General features: G+C 41.6%; 1 protein-coding gene across 14 annotated transcripts in view; it reads left to right on the top strand.

Annotated features, from left to right (window-relative positions):
- FBRSL1 (fibrosin like 1) overlaps nt 1-20196 on the top strand; it is a 552901-nt gene that overhangs the window by 351977 nt on the left and 180728 nt on the right. For all 14 annotated transcript variants that reach the window (XM_075168048.1, XM_075168057.1, XM_075168060.1 and 11 more), the window contains exon 5: nt 15947-15976. In XM_075168048.1, the coding sequence (XP_075024149.1) occupies nt 15947-15976 (30 nt within the window). The remainder of the gene's footprint in view (nt 1-15946; nt 15977-20196) is intronic.

Genomic DNA, 20196 nt, shown 5'->3' with positions numbered 1-20196 from the left:
CTTACCTAAATTGGACAGGAGTTTTCCAAATCAGTGAAACTTCCACAGCACTTCATTGAGTATAGAGCTTCATGTAGGATGCAGCAATAGTCCCTAGAGCATCAATAACTTCGTTTTGTTGGGATTTTGAGGCAGGCATTAATATTTGGGTTGGGCTTTCATTTTTAATTGATGAGGGAAAAGACTATCTGCCTTTCTTTCCTTCTTAATAACACAAGCTTCTCTTTAGTAACTTCAAACACCCCAATTCTTCAGTTAAAGGCGAATTAAGTTTTCCTGTATTTCAAATTAGCTCTCTGAGGGTGGCATCAGCTCTGTTTCTTTTATGTTTAAGTCCCAGTTCTTTAATCTGTTTCTAATACATTCTGTTCAGCAATTTTGCATTTCTGTTTTAGTGGAAGCAATGCTGATTAATTCCTTCTTATGACATCTGTGGCCGCATCCTAGATTAAACCTACTCTAATACAGAGCCTATCATTAAGCGTTAAATATTCTTGCAAGGCTACTTAAATTAGATTCAACATCAGTGGATCATTTAGTAGAGAGTCGTTAATTCTCCATCTTACGGCAAGGCCACATTCTGGTGATGCTTTTAATCACAAGATTATTGAGGTATGATTTGAAAGGGATATGCTGCCCATATTTTGCCTTTGGGCAAATTATGAAAGGTCAAGTTGCCAAGGAAACAGAACTAAGATAACATTACTAATACCTGAGTCCAAGAGTTGTCTTTCCTGATCATATCATTTGCTCAACATACATGCTTAGAAAAGATACCAGCTAACAGTATCTCTGCCATTTAGTTCCACAGAAAATGGCTTTATAATTCTTGCTCTTCTAGATTGCGTTCATAGTGATGACAAGGCTCACCAGAATACTTTGCCTCTATAGAACTCACAGATTGGTTGGTTTGATGGTTTACAGATACAGTAAACATTATTCCTAATTTATAGAAGGGAAAAGAAGGAGGGGAAGGGTTAGGATTTACATATTCAAAGGTAGATGCAAACTTAAGATTTTGCCAGTTTTGACAGTCTAATTTACAGCTCTTTAGAGAATCCTGATGTTCATAAAGTGAAGACCAGTTGATAACACAACTTCATTAAGGCACCGCAAGTTCAACACTCAGAATCGCAAAGCCCTGAAATTTTTCTTCTGGTCACAAGTCAGGTCAGTGGCAGAGCCAGACAGAGCTCTCCAGTATTTGCTGCTGTCCAGACTGTCATGCTTCCTCTTTTTCTATTCTTTTCTTTTTCCATTTCCTTCCAGGTGGAAGGCAGTGGTATAGGATTGGCTCCAGTGCGGGAAAACCTATGGAGCAGTAGCACGCTATGATGAGTCTCTTTCTGCCTCTTCGTCCCTTCCATCCGTATACATGTGTGTGTCTAACATGTGTGTGTCTTTGTGTCCAATTCCTTGTCCTTCCTTTGGACAACTCATGAAAAAGGAATAATTTTATTCCCTGAAGTATCAGCATCTGAGATTGTGGTAGATTCTATCCTTAAATTTCTGTTCTGAACTGGGCTGTGTCGTAGGGCACTGCATAATGAATACGACCCTGCCAATCAAGACACTCTGTTTTATATCACTTATTACTAAATTGAAAATGGTGTTTTACTACAGCAATAAAGGGCTGGTACAGCATGAGGTACATTTTTATACAACTCTATGAACTTTGTCATTGAAAACATTATAGCCTTGAATTTGAGAGCACAGTGGAAGGCAATATAATTTGATTACCTATATTAATCAAGTAGAGTACAACATATAAAACCAGTAATGCATAAGTCTGACTGGAGCCAGATAACCCTCTTGTGCATCTTAGAAAGATTTATTTTCAGTAATATAATTCATTTGACATGAAAGTATCATAATTGCAGTTGCTAGGAAGGATTTCTTTCTTTTTTAGGGAAGAAAACTACCATGCTTTCAAGAGCAGCTTGTTCTTTTAAAGCTCTGCTTACTGAAAATTGAAAACAAAGATTTGTTTTTGTAATTGTGGCAATTTTTCATTAGCCAGCTGAGCTAACAAAGTGGTTTGTTTTGAATGCTGTTTCTGCTTCATAAACAAAAGTGTGTTAAGTGTGAATTTAAAAGAATTTTTTTTTAATGTACATTGATTAGCCTGAGACCCTGTCATTCTCGACCTGTGCTGCTAAAAGCTGGCCAGAAGCTCTTGAGCTTTCAGTTATCTGTGCAAGTACTTTGCATAAATGCTGAGGAGAACCTTCCCACACTCTAGCCCCGTGAAAAGGCTTTAAAGCATATTTAAAGACACCTAATTACTGTGCAGTCCATGAAAACCCCTCTTGTTATTATATGTGCAGTAGTGACACATACTAATAATAACATTATCGTGAGTTGCTATTTATTCATTTTATTGCTACATGTGGCTGCAAACCACACGTGAGATGGCTGGTGTATCACAGCTGATACAGCAAAAATCACAAGTGGAAAAAGAACTACTGGCTATGCCGCACCTCCCGTTGGAGCAAGAAGACCTGTATTCTTCATAGTGCCAGTGCACACAAACTGAGAGGAGTTAAAACATCCTGGTCAAGGTATTTTCCAGTTTTTCAAACAGATTTCACATTCACCTTTGTTCATAATAACCTATTGGAAAATGAAAAGTTTCTATAATTCAATGTACTCACACTCTGTGACAAAAACATAGTAATTTGTTCCATCTAATTATTAGCAGTTTTATCGTCGTGCTAATAATAATGGTTACTGATTAAAGGTAACAGAGTTCATTCCCCAAGAGGCAATGTTTGAAGTCCCATCTCATTATTGGTCCACAGTGCAGTAAGCTGGTTTTTCCATTCTTGCTCTTCAATATTCTTTCCTCTTATTTCCCCTCCTGTTGAGATGTTTCCTCTTTCTTTTACTCTCTAATCGCTCCAGTCTGGATTAGCCATTACTACTGAGGAAAGACTTGGACGTGTTGGAGCTTCTATTCATAAATTACATCTATCCACACAACTGAGCATTTCCACATCAGTCCTGGAAGAAAAATACAAATAAAAAAATCTGTAGTGACAACAGAAAGGTTACATGCCCTCGAGCCTGTTCATAAAGTTTCAGGATAGTTTAGCTAAGGATACTTGCATTCCCATCTTTCAACATGTACTACCAGCCCTTGTCTTGATCTTTGAGGTCAGTGCTGGTCAAACTACCTTTGCAGTCTGAAAGCAGAACAGTGAGGTAGGAGGCTCCATCTTGTAAACCATTACATTTACATCAATCATTGACATTTTGGGGGCTGACAAGAACAAATGAGTATCTAGGGGGGTTGGAAGAGAGTAGCAGATAGTCTAAGGTAGTGGGGAGCCGTTACAATTTCACCTGAAATAGCAAATATATTTTTTAAAAATTGCTGAATGTTTAAAGGTTTGTCATTTAGTGGTCCTAAGAAGTATTTTCCAGGTAATGGCATAGGCCTTGAAGCTTTTATATTTAGCTTTGTCAAGGCATAATTCTGTAAGAGTGAATAATCAACTACATTATTTTCTTACAGAATTAGCTTGCAGCCTCTGCTGTATTCCTTAGATTATATTGAAGGCACCCAAATGTATGCCCTAGGCAATGCTTGTCCTTCACTTCCAAGACTTACCTACTTTAATATTTTTAAGATCTAAATGGAACAAAAGGAAAAAAAAAGATTTAATTTGCATTGTATTAATGTTAATGACTACTGCTGGAGATTTTCAGGGGGGGAGGTGTGTTTTTACTTTTCATATTTTAAATCTTTTTTATTTCTATGTTGGTGAATTTCTTTGTTCCAGGGTAGCTTGCCTGTGGCAAATGGGACATCCATCCCTCAAGGTTTATTTTAAAAGCAGTGGCTGAAATCTGCAAGCACATGCTCTGAGAGTTTTCTTGGAGGAATAGGTCTTCTGTAGATGTCTCAATTCTTGTGCTAAATCTTTTACCAGATATTAATTTTAATGTTCAATAATGCAAACATTAACGGCAACTGTTGTAAGCTTTATATTTTTTAGCCAGAACAACATAAACCTTGCTATGAGTTAAATAGCAGTGGAATTAAACAATATTAATTATTCTATTAATTATATATAAGTATTGTAAATCTTGTCCCTGACAGCAACAGGGACTTCCCTCCTTAGTGGCTAAAGGCATTCAACAAAACAAAGCAGCTGATTCACATAACCTTCCTATATTCGTGAAGTTAAAAATGAACCATACTTCATTTTACTGAGTTAATGTATGTTGAGAACATTAGATTGTTTTCCAAGTCCAAAGTTCCGAATTGAATAGTGTGCTAAAATATTACATATAGCATCACAGTGGTGTGTTTTAAGGTGCGTAGCCTGTCACCCCTGCTTCACCCCAGCTGAATGCAAATTGGCTTCAGGACACTCATCCTGCCAGGTCCAGAATAAATGGTTACAAGGCACAGCAGAGATTTGCCTTCATACCTAAATGATGCCAGCTCCGATTCAGAAATGAATCCCCACTTCTGAGTGTTCATGTTAGAAATTTTTGGGTGTCCAGCTTGCGTTTGAATGGAGGAATCTGTGATATGCTTGGGGGGGAACTTTCGAGTCATCAGGTGAATGTCTTCATGCATAGCCTGGTATGTTCTTTTGTCGCTGCACCATTTGGACTTACAGAGGGAGTAAGAAAGACGGAAATTGCCAGCATGAGAAGTTTGTGTGTGTGTGTATAAAAAAAAGAAATAAACATTCATGTGAATCAGCTGTAACAAACCACAGCAAGTTTCATAACCAGAAATCATCACCCTCATTCTGGAGGGCGACTGTTATTAAGCAGGATACTAAGGTGTTAAGAAATGCCTTTCCTCCTGAGTTCCGTGCTGAAATCCCCTCTAACAGCTTCCTGCAGCTAATGATGGTTCTGCACCGAGGGAAGACAGCCATGCATGTTCTCCACTAAATAAATATGTAAATGAAACTTCCAAACAGAGTCACATACCATGGAGTCAGAGAGCTGAGAATAACTAAATGCTTTCCATTAGAGCAGGGGTACTTTAACAAATCCTGTTATTTTGTAGTGGCCAAGTACATTTTGGTGACTCCATAGTGATGTGGACATGGCATAGCAACGGACTAGATTTACAGTCCAAATAGAAGAAGAAAACTGATGTTTATAGTAAGTGAGGAATTACTAGACAGATCATTATGGTTAAAGTGGCTTTTGGCTATATCCATATTAAGTCCTAAACTCCTCCTCAATTTTAAGGAAAGCTTATAACCCCCCTGCAAACTGCAGCAGCCTCTAATTGTTGTAAATAATGGCTTTAAGCCACTTTTCTTCTGTTGGACATAGCCTGTCTAGGCATCCTTGCATTAAACAAAATTAGAGTTACTCTGTGCTGTGAGTCACTGCAAATCCTGTCTTGGTTTCTGCTCCTCCCTGGAGAGCATGAGGGACCAAAGCAGCTGGGGCAAGGGGTAACTCCAAGCCAGGAGGCTCAAGGTAAAGGGGAGGCAGCAAGGCAAGATGTCTCTTGCAAGCAAATGGCATTAGTCATAGCTTAAAACTGTAGAATAATAAAGTAATGGATGTTTCTCTGGTTCTTTAGTGAAAGCCCATATGCAGCACTGAAGTTGTAATGTCTCCAAGAGTGTCTGTCTAATGAAAAGAAAATGAGTGACAGGTGACACGATGCCCAAGCGTGAGAATGAAAAGAACTTGTGAGCACTTCAGAAGTGTCGTGGTTTAACCCCAGCCGGCAACTAAGCCCCACCCAGCCGCTCGCTCACTTCCCCCCAGTGGGATGGGGGAGAGAATCAGAAGGGTAAAAGTGAGAAAACTTGTGGGTTGAGATAAAGACAGTTTAATAGGTAAAGCAAAAGCTGCACATGCAAGCAAAGTAAAAAAGGAATTAATTCACTACTTCCCATCGGCAGGCAGGTGTTCAGCTCCATCACATGTAACAGTGACTTCAGAGGACAAACGCCATCACTCCGAACGTCCCCTCCTTCCTCCTTCTTCCCCCAGCTTTATACGCTGAGCATGACGTCATATGGTATGGGATATCCCTGTGGTCAGTTGGGGTCGGCTGTCCCAGCCGTGTCCCCTCCCAACTCCTTGTGCCCCCCCAGCCTGCTCGCTGGTGGGGTGGGGTGAGGAGCAGAAAAGGCCTTGACTCCGTGTCAGCACTGCTCAGCAGGAACTAAAACACCCCTGTGTTATCAACTCTGTTCTCAGCACAAATCCAAAACATAGCCCCATACTGGCTTCTGTGAAGAAAATTAACTCTACCCCAGCCAAAACCAGCACAAGAGGAGAAGCAAACTGCATCTCTTTTCTTGTCAGTCTCCTCCATTTCGTAAATTGGTGAAACGCGGTGTCAGACATTCAACTTTGCGTACACTGTCCTTTCAATTATCCCAGCATGTCTCTAGGATCGCATCACCGGAGCTGTGTGGAAATGAGTGGAAATAGGAAAGAGGTGAAAAAGTTTCAGTTCATTATTTGTGTGGTCCTTGCAAATGCTGGGCTAAATTTGGCCCATAATTCACATTACCCCTTGGTATAATCATAGGCATTACAAGTGAAAATGACCTCTTGCATTGTCCGATCTCTCTCTTTCTTGGCAAATATGGGCTGAAATTAAGCATAAGATTGTATACATGCAGCTGGCTGTCTTTGGGTTTCCCAAAGCATCCATCCCAAGGGTACCAAAATTCTGCAACCATGGATGTAATGAGTCAATCACAATGAGTAAATTGACTTCAAGGCAGATATATCAACCTACCGTTAAATCCTTAGAATGAGTCCAAATAATGGGAAAGAGGGAGAAAGAGAGATTATATATTGAAGGAGATATATTATATGGAGATAGATAGATAGATCTACTTTTTTCTAACCGTAGAATAGAATAGATTGATTCTCAAAAAGACATCATTAATTCATTCAAAAATTGTGGGAAAGCATTATACTGGTATATTAAGGCCTAAAGTAGGAGGTGTAATATGGTAAACGAGCTAGAAAGCCTCTCTTGAATGTGGTACAAACATTGCTGTGTAGATGGCATTAGATGCTGACTTTTCTATTTTTAATCAGTGTGCCTTTATTAAACGCTTATGTAGCAACATTCATCTGTGTAGGCTCCAGTAAAAGATTGCATTATGGAAAGGTATTTCTACCTTTCCTATGGGGGGGAAGGGCAGGGATGTGGGAAACTAAGAGAAATCTGGTGGCTCTTTCAAGATGGGTCCGTCACTCTCTCCCGTGAAGCAGGTCATTTTTAGACTTGGCTTGAAAGTAGGCAGCTGTAGATCTTACTTTGTAGATCTCAAGGATTAATTTGTGATTATCCCTTTTTTCCTAAAAGTGCTTTCCTGTATATAGGTGTAATAATAAAGAAACCATTTTCAGCATAAAAGATGTGCTTGTCAAACCACAGCAATGATTTTCCAGTTGCTGCCTTTTTCAGTTGTGCAGCCTTCTAATATTTCTGCTTGAATTCTTTCACGACAGAAGCAAATGAAAATTACACCGTGGTTTTTAGGTCTCTGTTCCCTGATTTTTGCTTGTCATGTCATGAACTTCTTCGAAGCAGTGAAATGGCAGCCCATCTCCCTGAGAGCTCCAGACAGATTTCTAAAGTTGTCTTGTTAACAGCTTGTCAGAAACCTACATTTCAGTCTCGCTGAGTTTATATCATGCAAAAAAAAAAAAAAAAAGTTGCTGGAAATTATGATTTTTACAGGTTCTGACATTTTTCTAAAGAACTGAAATGCTCAAGGCTGCTGTCTCCCTTAACAGGCTGTGCTGTTTTGGGTAATATTCTGCGTTGCATCAACTGAACATCAGAGCAACATCCAGTTTCTTCCCTTTAACATGTTCTTTGAATTATTTAAGGTGTTTTGATGTTGGCTAGAATTTGTAACAAAGTCCTCCAGCTTTTATCCTAAAATATCAAAAAGGTTGAGATTTTTTCCTTCCCCCCCTCCCTTTTCTCCCTCTTCCCTAACCCTTCCTCCCTCCCCCCTCCCGCTTTTAATAGATCCTTGCATGGATCATCAGGGGACTTTCTTTTATGTTGTACAGCATGAAATGACTTAGTCAGGGTCTTCCTGATTAATTTATGAGTGCTAAGGAAAAGGGAAGGGGGGAAAAAACAGTCCTTGAGGGATTGACCCTAAACTGCAGCAGATCAACTCAATTTTATGGAATGAAAAGAGACTTAAACAGTATTTTTAGCGTCGGTTCCTCGACCCGCAGAGGTAGGGGAGCTCCCCGTGTCTGGCAGGCTGAAGCAGGATGAGAGGTACCCATCTCTCCGGGCGGCTGATGGAGTGGAGTTCGGCTCTTCAGAGGCACCGAGCACTTTTAGAGTTAAAGCTGTGGCAGATTGGTGGATTAATGTGCTCTGCCTCCAAGGGACAAATGCTCTTTTTTTTTTTTTTCTTCTTTTTCCCTCCCCCTTTCTCCCTCCTTCCCTGCTCTGGGCTTGCAGACGACAGCTGTTGGTCACTTAACAAAATGTCCTCTTGATTGCTGCTTCACAACAGGGGCCCCCTCAGACCAAACAGCACATAGCCCGTACAATGCATCACTGCCCCTCAAAATTAGTTATAGTGCTCAGGGCTATTCTCGGCTGCCATAGCTAATACTCTCTTGCTGTTCTTCCCTCTCCCCCTCGCCCTCCCCCTCCGCAGACAAAGGCTCAGCCCATACATCTGTAGTGCTCATAACCTCCCCCTTCCCCCAGCCAAATGCTGAGGAGAGAAAGGGGAAAGAAAAAAAAAAAAAAAACTGCTGCCCTGAGGCTCAATCTGTTTCTTACAGCTCTACCCCGGCACTTGGAAGCCTGAGCTGGTCTAGCCATAGGGAGGCCCTGACTCATTTCATCAAACTGTCAGGGAGGCAGTGGAGCTAAGAGGACTCTGCTGCCTGGGGCAAGTTCAAGTCAACATTCGATTTCCGTCCTCCCCCCGGCCCCCGCCTTTCGCTTGGACACTTTCTGCGCTCTGGATCTAAACTTCTCCCCGAGCTGCAGCAGCTCACAGCTTCTTGCCAGGAGGAAGGACTTGTGGGACCTTATAAAGGACACAGTGGCAAAATTGCTGCAATAAATCAGTAGCCCTCTGACACTTGGCGGTAGCTTAATGTTTTGGCACTTTCTTTCCTGTGTATGCCTCAAGTCCCATTAGCAGGCTTTTCTGTCAGTCTGGCTCATGATAAAACTCTCTCTTCCTATCATCTTAAGCAAGCCCCTGCAGACATGAATCCGATGCCAGACTTAATAGGAAACAACACCCTCCCCCTGCACACACAAGCGCGCATCCATACGTGCTGCTGCTGTTGCTGCGAGCTGCTCCCGGGAAGTTAGCTCAGAGGACAGGGAGAGGGGGAGGGCTCTTAAAAATAGGCTTGATTTTACTTCTTCCTTTAAACGAAACATTAACAAACAGGGATTTAAGCCTAATGCTTCCCCGAGCCTTGCTATTAAAAGAAAATTCAGTAACGAAATATGGTTGGAAATAATAAGATAGCAGTAACATGGCCATCCTCTGGGACTGTGTGAGTGGGTGTGCAAGCTCTGAAGGTGTCTACACTGTTCATATATTTTATGCAACTTTTTACACATATATTCTACCCTGCCAGCTTGCATTGTAGTGTTACAGACTGTATATTTAATATTTTTGCCTCCTCTTCTCTCAGCCGTACACTTCCCCAGACAATTTTAGTTGCAGGTAGACTGGTTAGATTACATGTCCCTCCGGGCTGGGATCTGTTTTTTCACACGGCTAGCTTAGATGTCTATCACCCTCCTCTTAATCATAATATAAATAATATCTGTAGGTATGTGTGTTTGCATGCAAAGAAAAAACAAGCCTCTCTGTCAGCTGTTTGGGCAGGCACCTGTAATTTCTGTGCTGTATGGTGTCTGGCACAATGGGGCCCTATAGCCTTGAGGCTGTGTAGGCACGACTTAGATCATAAACCTCTGCTTTTGGGTGGAATAGGAGATACCGCATTTATGTGAATAAGCTGAGGTGACTTCTGTGCAATTCTCAAAAGCTTGGAGGATGTGGCCCCATTTCAGATAACAGAGTGTTTCTCTGCACCTAACTGATGACATAACACCCAAGTGTTGCCAATCTTGTAGCAGCCTTGCGAGACTTGGGTTGTTTTTGTTTTCGTTTCTCGGAGCTCTCGTTCCTGGCATGAGGCAGTTTATGTGGGTATCTGATCTCATGTTAATCAATGTAGCGCTTTTATTATGTGAAGAAAAACTGGGTGATCTGGAAGTTAAAACATTGGGTGTAAGAAAAGAGTCAAAGGATGTTTTCATGGTTCTTAAACTCACCAGAAAACATCCAGAATCACAGTACAATTTTAATATAGATTGCAAGGAGCCCGGTGCCAGTGGAGGTGTCCCGGAGCACAGAGCCTGCTGCTTCTGCGGATGCTGCTTTTTTGGAAAAATCTGTGCATAGCTCATTCCAGGCCTGCTCCCCTTCTGCACTCAAAAAACCTGAACTTACGTGACTAAAACACTCTGCAGCAGTGCTAATTGCCTGAATGCTGTGGTAGAGCCAGCAATGACACTATGAATGCCTCTGACTCTAGGTCCACCAGAAAACCTTTGTAGCAGAGATCTAGCTCTATTTGCAGTGACACAAACCTCTGCAGTATCCGTAGCTGTTATGTGGAGTGATCTGATTTATGCTTGTACGTCATTACCACAGCAGGTAATGTTCATCTTTCCCGTTTCAACCTGAGCTTCTTTGGGATGAGGGAGGGGTTAGAGGTTTATTTTCAGTTCAGTGCAGGCAGGTGTGCTACTGGTGGCATCTACGTCTCTGCGGTAAGAGGAGGCCCGTCTCCAAATAGGCTGTTGCCTGTGTTTTACAGCATAGCCACAAGTCCATCTTTCTCCCCTGTTGAGATGATTTGTACAAGCAAGTGCTGGAACGCGTTGTAACTCCTTGCCTGGTGGGAAAGGGGGGGTCTTGAAATGTGAATTTCCACCTCAGCCGTCAGAAAAAAAAGACGCCACGGGGCCTGCTGTACACATATGGGAGCTCTGTCTCTGATTCCTCGGGTCTTTCGGGTGCAACGGGGGAACAGGTGGGATAGAGGGGATGGTGGAGTTGCTGCAGTTGCTGAGGTGGAGATGAGGAAAGCACCAGCTTTTCTTACCGTTTCACCCCCTACTTCATCCAGAGCCTGACCCTTCCTCCGGAGCACGGTCCGTTGGCAGCAGCCGCCAGGTTGTGCCCCGTCCTGGTGAAGCCGTGGCCGGTTCGGCAGAGTCTTTTTGACGCTGGGTCTTCGCAGGTGGAGGGCTCACGTCTGCAAAACTCGCATCTTCCTCCGTGGGGCAGAAGGGGGAAGAAGGAGGGAGGGACAAGGCCTTTTTACAGCGCACTGAGCCGATTCTGCCGGAATTATGTGTTGTTTCTGCTTAACTTTACCTCGCGGGAGGCTTTTTCTGACTGGAATCTGTCACTGCAAAAAATTGTTTCCAAAAAGCGGCACAATTAGGGGTCGGCTTTGCAAACATTCTTGGTGGAATTGAGAGGCAATTGGCACAACCCAGTGAATAATCCTTTTAGGAGCCTTTATGAACCCAGCACAATGGCTGTTTACAGTTTCGCTTATAGACCAGGAGTGTTAACAGGCCTTTAGAAAAATCCAGGTAATTGAAGCTTTTGTCTTTCAATGAGCCCCCGTAGCTGTCAACAGTTGCCATTCTCCACATTTTCTTTAACTTTTCTGTTTTGACAAGGGCTTTTGTCCCTCCGACAACAGCTGCGTGGGAGGTGAGCGCCGGCCGGGTGGCGGAGGAGCCGGCGCAGCCTTGGCCTGCTCGGCCTTCGCAGGGGAGCGCCACCGGCCTCCTCCTCACCGAGCCAGAGCGAGCTGTCTTTTAAGACACAGAAAATCCTCTGGGTCAAACCAAAGTTTCTCCTATGACTTCATTATTCATTTAAACATCCCGGCGATGCAGTGCGCCAGCCTCGGTCTCTCTTTGTCGACCCAGGGCTTTGCAGGGGTGGGCGGCGGCGAAGAGCGGGTGCGCAGAGACTGAGGGCTGTTATCACAGAAACCGAACCAGCCCATGGAAGTCATGTTTTTTACACCCGCCCCGCGAAGGGAAGGGGTCAACAGTGGTTCTGTTTTTCACAGATCTCTCCGGGCGGGTTTGGTTTTGCTGTCGTCGTTTTTTTCGGTGCCGTTGCATGTTCAGCGCCCTGTGGGTTCCTGTTTCTCGATACGAATGTGGGAGCCTGTTTCTTTAAAATAAGAAGACGACCTAAGTGAATTCTGAAGCCTGGGGGCTTTTTCCGCCACAGCTGGCTGTGTTTTCTTCAAGAGTCGGCGGGAGATTGACATGGCTTGGTAGCCACGAGTTTCAAGCTCTCCATTTTCCAGGATGCCGTATGTTAAGCAGAAGTCCAAGTTTTATAAATAATGGTGCGTTAATTCTTCCCCCACGATCTCTCATCATGTAGCCTGCTTAGTAGCTTTGGGTCAGTTTGGGACTTCATTCTCACGTGGGTTAAGATGTGGTATTTTGAAAGCCACGCGGTAGGAATCGATACGGGGACAGTTTGTGTGCGTGAGTGAGTCCTACGCGGCCGGGAGAGGCGGGAGAGGCCAGCTATTTCATAAGGCAAACAAGAAATTATGCAACTTGCTGTCAGAAGTACGGTTTTTAAAGCACCCGTCTTGCAGTCGCAGCTGCACGGTGGGCCCTGTGTCCACACAGAGCCGCATTCGCATGTGGATCTGCATCCACAGCCCCGCTGGCTTCTTCAGTTGCAAGACTGATGCGGTCATGATTAAAGTAAGGAAGATGTAAGCTAAAATGAAACAAAATTCTTTGCTGTCCTTTCCATTTTAAAAACAATTAATTATGGAGTAGTTACAGATCCTGAATGGGGAAAAATGTATCCTCAGAGAGCAGATGTTTGCTTCATTCTTATGTCTGTTTATAAAATTTAGCATGTGGATTTTGATGGTTCACTGGCTTTTTGCAACTTTCACTTTATCTACATGAGACAAAGTTGCATATTGGTACAAAGCAAAATTAGGCATCTAAATAAAGCAATTCTGCACCTTTTAGTAATGCAAACCATCTGTAGTAGGTTTTTAGACTCATTATAGGCGTACAAATTTTTGAGGTCAGATCTGTTTTCAACCAGAAAAAGCCTGTCCTCTTTTTTTAAAAGATCCGAATGCAGTAAGAAATAGGAAGGCAAGTTTTGTTACAAAAACAGAGAGCAAGACTAAAATACTACGTTGTATTTGAATAATAATGGTTACTAAAGTTTCCCAAAATTGTTTACATCTCCTCTCAAATATTTTTAAGTTAAATTTATTAAGGTTTACAGTACTGCGGTTTTATTAAACCAGGGCTCATAGGCAAAAGTGTCTGAGTTTTAATAATAATTTTTGAATGTTTTCTAGTCAATATATTTCTGAGTTTAATTTATTTGATTTTTTTTATTACTTCAGTGTATCATTCTTCAAGTCCCTGTAAGAATTAAAATTTGTATTGGTGTTGCCTAAGCATACAATTTTAAGCAACACAGGGCTGAGTGTACTAACTAATTTTTATGCCATTTTTGTGATAGGTGTAATTCCATTGTAACATGCTTTTAGTCAACCTGCTTTAGCAGGTTGAATCACATCATCAGGATATTTTGCCTCTAAAATATAAGCGTGCAGGTTGAATGAGCACAATGATTAAAATGGTGACTTAGGATACTTTAGCATAGACCAGGTTTAAAGGGTGAAATAACGTGGTCTTCGTGACTCACTCAATTATGCTAGTAATTTGGGGGAATGCACAGTCCCTCTAGCATTCTGACTTGATTTCAGCCCCCCGGGTGGAGGTGAAAGGCTTCCCTGGAGTCAGCCGGAGTTTCTCAGGAGCATGTAAATAATAACAAGTGTGCTGCTGTGACTGCATCTTCCCCCACCCCCCCACCTTGTTTTTGATGAATGTGTTGCTTTGTCAGCGTGAATTAGCACTGTCTTGAGCAAGCACAAATGCAGCAGGTACTGGGGCAGCCTTTGGCGAGCAAACCTGTTTCAGCGCGTCTCAGTGGTGATGGACAATTAGTCCCATTCCAGGCCCAGAGCAGAGACTTCTAATTGTTCGTGGTTACATGGCATGGGTTTGGGAGAGTCAGCAAACAGCTGCTGATGATGATTTATCAGGACTGATTTTGCTTTTGATCTGAATGTCTGGTTTGTGAAAAACCAGAAACTCTTATTTCCTATAATAATTTTCATAAAGCTCAGTGACAGAATAGAATTCCCCAAAAAAGGCACAAACGGCTTACGGGAAGGTATTTGCTAAAGACGTGGCTATCGCATGTTCTTGCCTTCCTTGCACAAAGTAATTGGCTAGGGCTTAATGCAGTCTGCTGGTATTAACACTGGTTATTCCCATAGGACTTGCCCACCCACTGCTCCCCGGCCCCTGCAGAGCAGTGTTCTGCCTTCCTGTAGTTTTTTCCTTTTTTGCTTCAGGTTCTTTTTTTCCCAGAATGGTTACAGATACAATTAGATCTGTGCGCGTCCTTCTAAACAGTTGGATTTCTCTGTGAAAAAAGTGCTGTGGATCAGGTGGGGCAGTGTAAAATGGTTTCATTTTGAAAGAAAGAGAGTTCTGCTCAGTCAAGACTTCAGAAAAACAGGTTCCTTAAACCAAGCGTTTCCACTGCAGTTAAATGGAAATAAGGAGTCAGTTGGGAAGCCGAGCAGTCTTCACTGCAGAATCACCATGGGAGACCCCTCCGCTGAATTGTGGTTCTTCGTGTGCTCGGTGTGTTTCAGAGAATTTAAGAGTAAAAGGTTTCTCAAGTGTTTGGGGTCAATTATTTCATGTGCCAAAGAAGAGATTAAATAGTCTCTCAAAAATCTGCAGAAAACTGAGAACGTCACAGATGAAATTTCTGCTTTGTAACTTCAGGATAAAGGGATGTGACAGGAAAGATCCCCCCCTCCCCGCTCTGTGAGGAGCAGGAGCTGGACAAAATGACCAAATAGATCTATTCCTTCTTCTACATTCATGACACCGAAGCATGTGCATTCACATGGGCCATTTCCACATTTGTAGCTGGTCATTGCTGGCTTGCAGAGTCCCCTCTTGCTGAACCAGTGAACTCGATAGGGTGCCGCCAGTTTTGGAAACCCACCCGGACCATCCCCATCAGCTGCTGGCTGAAGGAGAAAATCCCCGTTGGGCACAAAAGCTGCAAAACGCACTGGCCACTTTCTGTCAGTATAACAGACACCAAGAGAGTTATTTTTGTTCCCGATTGTAAATCTTTCTCAGCTCTAGCCAACAAGATGTGCATGTCCTGAGATGTTCAGTGCTCGAGTTATCTTTCCATCATTTTTGCTGTGAAAATAGAGCATTTCATTTTCAGAGACTGTAAGAGATTACACTCTAAAACTCTTTAAGTAAACACTTCCTCCTGGGATCAAGATCTCATTCAAACTAAAAAATGTACCAGAATTTATGATGTATTTTAATTACTATTCTTGGTACCACTCATTAAATTAGAAATTGATTGCCAGTTTCACAGTTTCCTTGTTAGATGACAAAGTGCTTATCAAGGTGAAGCAATGCAAAACTGTTACTATATATTCCACAATTTGGGATGATAAAAAGGCATGCTTTTTGTTGTGGTATTCATGTTACAATTGTTATTATAATGCATCGCTGATTGCCTTTTTTGTTTAAAGTTTGCTTCCCCCCATCCAAGTAAGAGTGTACCATGTTATTGTATAAGAAGAGAGAAATTGGCTTTGTCTGGTTTATGCTAGCAATCTAAACGGCATTACTGCAAACATCAAAAGTGTGTTTCATTGAACTGAGAACATCATAAACAGTTATCCTAAAGATTTAAGAGGATGATGCAAAAGATCCCTGTACATAAAGGTGTTTCTCAAAATCTTTTTTTCTCTCTCTAATCCACAGTGTGACAGCGAGAGTGATATTGACGATAAGGTAAGACTGAATTTTCTTCTTTCATTTGCTTTACTAGCTTGGAAATTCCCTCATAGTCAAAATAAGAATGAATTTGAAAATAATATCTTTTCTGCAGTCTTCATGTCAAATTTAAAAATATCTATAATTGAATGCAAAAACATTGGATCGGGTACTCTGTGATCTTCACTAGTTTTTGTCTGCAGAAAAGAAACTCCCATTAACATAATAGTCTTTCTTGATTATTATGTGAGCATTTGGTGAGACCCGAGTCATAGCGTTAGTGCTGTTTCAGGGGAAATCTCCTCCGATAACTTGTCAGGAGCCCATATTTTATTTATAGTAACCTTTGAAGATGTCAATTTTGTAATCAGTTTAGAAGATGGGACAACTGGTACCTACCCTCAAAGGCAGTGTGGTAACTGTCAAGGAGTGTTTTGTCATGTTGCATGCATATTTATTACAGAGCAATGATTTTTCTGACCTTCTTTTGAGTACAGAGGTTGGTCATGGAAAGGTTGCAGTTGTGTGTTTTTGTATAGGGGTTTCTTGTTTCACCTTTGCGAGGAAAACGGAGAAGTCCCACTACATAGCAACAGTTGCACCATGCTTTTAAGCCTCAAATGTATAAAAGACTTGAGTATCTCTTGCTGACTTCTCTTCTGGCAGATCAAACTTGGCAGTCTCAGGTTAGATCTTCATCAAACTTTTATTATATTTTGGCTGTCCAGTCTCTTGCATTCATTCATGAGAAGCTGTGGCATGGAGGTTTCTACTGGATCAGCATTACAAAAGTAAAGGCTGACTTCAGATAGCCCTGTCTCCTTGGCAGCAGACTTGGCTGCAGCCATACATCAGAGGTTACCATGAGTTCAAGAGACTACACTAAAAGCTTCTTCTGGTTAAGTCTTTTTCTTTTTTTTTAATATTGTTAGAGCTTGGGAAGCATTAAGGTTTCTTCAACTTCTTCTTTTAAAAATCCCATCAGATGCCAAATATCCTGGGAGTATGGCAAAAGCTGTGTTTTGAGATGAAGGCTTGATTGAAGAGAAGCATTTAAATGATATGTGTTGAATGAAAGATACTGTACATATTTTATTTTATTTTATTTTTATTTTTATTTTATTTTATTTTATATATGTTTTTATATATATAAAGTCACTCCCTGAAATCACCACCACCCCCTGAGTTCTGTTTGTTACAAGGTTACACAGCAACAGAGCTGATGGCAGGGGTGGTGAGGGTGGAAAATTATTCCCTAAAAGATTAGATACCATGGGGTTAAAACATTTCTTAGACTGCCCAATCAAAGAAAGTAAAAGCAATCACTTAGAAAACTGTTTAAAGATCTGCCAGTCAAACCTCAGATGAAGTTGTAAGTGACATGTAGTTTTATTATACAGCTATGCTATTAATGATTATCTAAATTACACTGGTAGACCCAGCTAGCGGCATTACATCTGAGACTGACGTTTGTTAGATTAGGTTTGACTTCACCTTGTAGAGAAGAAATTGAAATCTGAACAACATTGATTAGCTTTCAGAATGTGGGATCTGAGGTTACCTTCAGAGGAAGCTGCGTTGTGTTTGGCTGGTAACTTACTGTCCTTTACAGCAAACGAAAGGCTATTATAGTGTTCCTTACCATTAATATGGCATTTCTTTACATATCTATAACTGTAATTTGACCTTCTAGGCTCCCATATTTGCCAGCTACCTTCTCCTTAAGGTGACTCCACCTTAATAATAACATTTCTTTTCTTCATAAGGAGAGCAGCACAAGATCATCATCTTTCTATCTCTTGCTTGATCTGTAGAGACATGAGACATGACATCGGTTCTATTAAATAGGTCTCTGGAATTAAGTAGGGTTGCTTTTCTTGTCAGCAAAGACGTGTGCACATGCATGTAAACTCACCAAGGTTGAAGTGAAGAGGCTTCAAACCTTTCATGGGGATAATGAAAATGCAACATTGCCTTCCAGTTGGGGAACACACGGGCAGCCTGGCGCTCTCTGTTGATACCTGACATACTACGCTCCCCTGGAAACACCTTCAGTATTCGTCTAAAACTTAACCTGGCTGATGCAACAAGGAGCTATAAAAATATTGGCATGAATGTCCTGAGGGATTACACTGAAGAGTGTTTTTTCCCCCTTCCATGTGTTGGAAAAATGTATCTTCTAATAATGCTCTTTGGCTATTGCAGCCAGATGGAGTATTCGACAGTGTCTAGCCCAGCATCAGGCTTCCCAAATTACATGACGGGTCGGCTTCATTTCCCAGTGCTACAGAACAATCCTGCTTTCCTGCTTGGTCAGCAAGAAGCAGCTTTCTCTAGGTACACCTACGCGCGCTGGCACTAATGAAGGGCAGGGCAGGAATTACTAATGTACTTTTGATTTGCATAACACTTTTTGTTAGTCATAAACAGCGGATCACTGTCGTCTGTGTATAACTCACGAGGAAAGCAGACAAAAAAAAGTTCATGTACAAGTACAAACTGAGTCAGTGATAGAGCTAGAAGCAAAACTGAAATTTTCCACTCCTACCTCTTTCTCTGTACCATGCTACTAATTATCCACTATTTATTTAGTTCATAGGTATATGGGCTATTGAGCTCTTAATGTTTTAAAACATAGACGTTAGAGTAAAATTAAGGCTTTACCCTCACTGCATTGAAAAATATAAACACAGTCCTGATGGGTTTGGTTTTTTCCTTGTGCAGTGTTGTGCAGGACTCCAGGGGAGAAAAGTAATTGAGCATAGCCAGTCATACGTACAGTATATCAGAATCGAGAAGCCATTACTTCAGTGCAAAGTACAGTTTCACAGCAGATTGTGAGAGTGTTTCCAAACAGTGCGCTGCTGTTTTTAATAATCGGAAAACAGGAGCTCAAGGCTGGGGACTTGTCCATCCCATCTACTTTCCGAGAACTGTCTCTGGCCAAGTATAGCCTTTCACTTCTGCATCAGTGCTGAAATCTCGAAGGAAGTAAGTGGGATGATACTTTCTCACACCTATCATTCTATCACCGCACGCTTCTCGAAGAACTGTTCCAAATACCCAAACTAATAAAGTGAGCTGTCCAGCCATTTAACCAAGCGAGAAACTTAGCAAATCATGCGTTCCCAGAGATGGAAATGCAAATCCTGTTTCAATTACTGTATGTTCCTTGAAGGACATCGTTTTGGACCCTGCAATTGTTAGGAGAATTGCAGGGTAGTTTGTTGAAGCTGTGGAAATGATACCGTGCTTTTTGTGAGGGAGTAGGGAGAAAAAGGGAGTGAGTCTGATAATCGTATTACACTATCTCCGCACTGTGCAATAGCTGCGATGTGAGGCTCACGGTCCATAAACATTGTTACTGAAAATATATACTTCCTTTAATAGCAACAACAGCATTAACAGATAGCAATTACCCTTCATTTTCAGGAACTATAAAGTCTCCATTAATTCAAGATTTATGTAGTTATAGCATTTAGCACAGGAATAACACCACAGAGAATTGGTTTATACACATGTAATGAGAGAGCTTATGGCATACTTTAGTGAACATTAACATAATAGAGTAATATAAACCATCAACAGTTCCACTTATTGTCTCTTACCTGCTTTAGCATCACTGTGAAAAGTGGCTAGCAGCTTGGTAATGTGCTCTGTTAAATGGTGTTCTGCAGAAAGCCAAAAGTCAACTTGTGTAAAACAAGGGAATGAGTAATCTCTGCTCGTTACTCCAAAATGTTGCTCTCATTTTTTTAATAACAGTGTTCAAGATTGCATTAAAAAAAGCCTACTTCTTTCTTTCAAAGTAATTCAGTGTTCATGTTCTTTCAGCCTTGGACTTCTGTCTGCTGTGTGCGAAATTGTGGGTTGTCAGCTTAATTACATGGCCCCGCAGCGTAAGCGAGCTCTCCAAATCAGGGGTTAGATATCAGGCATTCCTTCATTTAATGCGGTGCTAAGTAAGATGTACAAAAATGACATTGTATTTCTAAGTTGAATCAGTATTTACCATATATTTGTTCTGTAGTTTGTGTTTTAGCTATAGCAAGCAGCCTTTGAGACTGGTAAAGCTATATCCAAGGTGGAAGCAAAAAGTTTTGAAGTCAGGTTTCTAAACCAGTGTTTTCACACTACTTTCTGCAACAGCACAGTGAGTTTATTAGGCCTTGCTTGCAGCGATGCGAATTCAGCCTTGCCATGCTGTTGTTCGCTGTGCTGATTTCTGAGTCCCAATA

The sequence above is a fragment of the Calonectris borealis genome, chromosome 18 (assembly GCF_964195595.1).
Source record: "Calonectris borealis chromosome 18, bCalBor7.hap1.2, whole genome shotgun sequence".
Lineage (NCBI taxonomy): Eukaryota > Metazoa > Chordata > Aves > Procellariiformes > Procellariidae > Calonectris > Calonectris borealis.
This window is presented reverse-complemented; position numbering and strand designations above follow the sequence as displayed.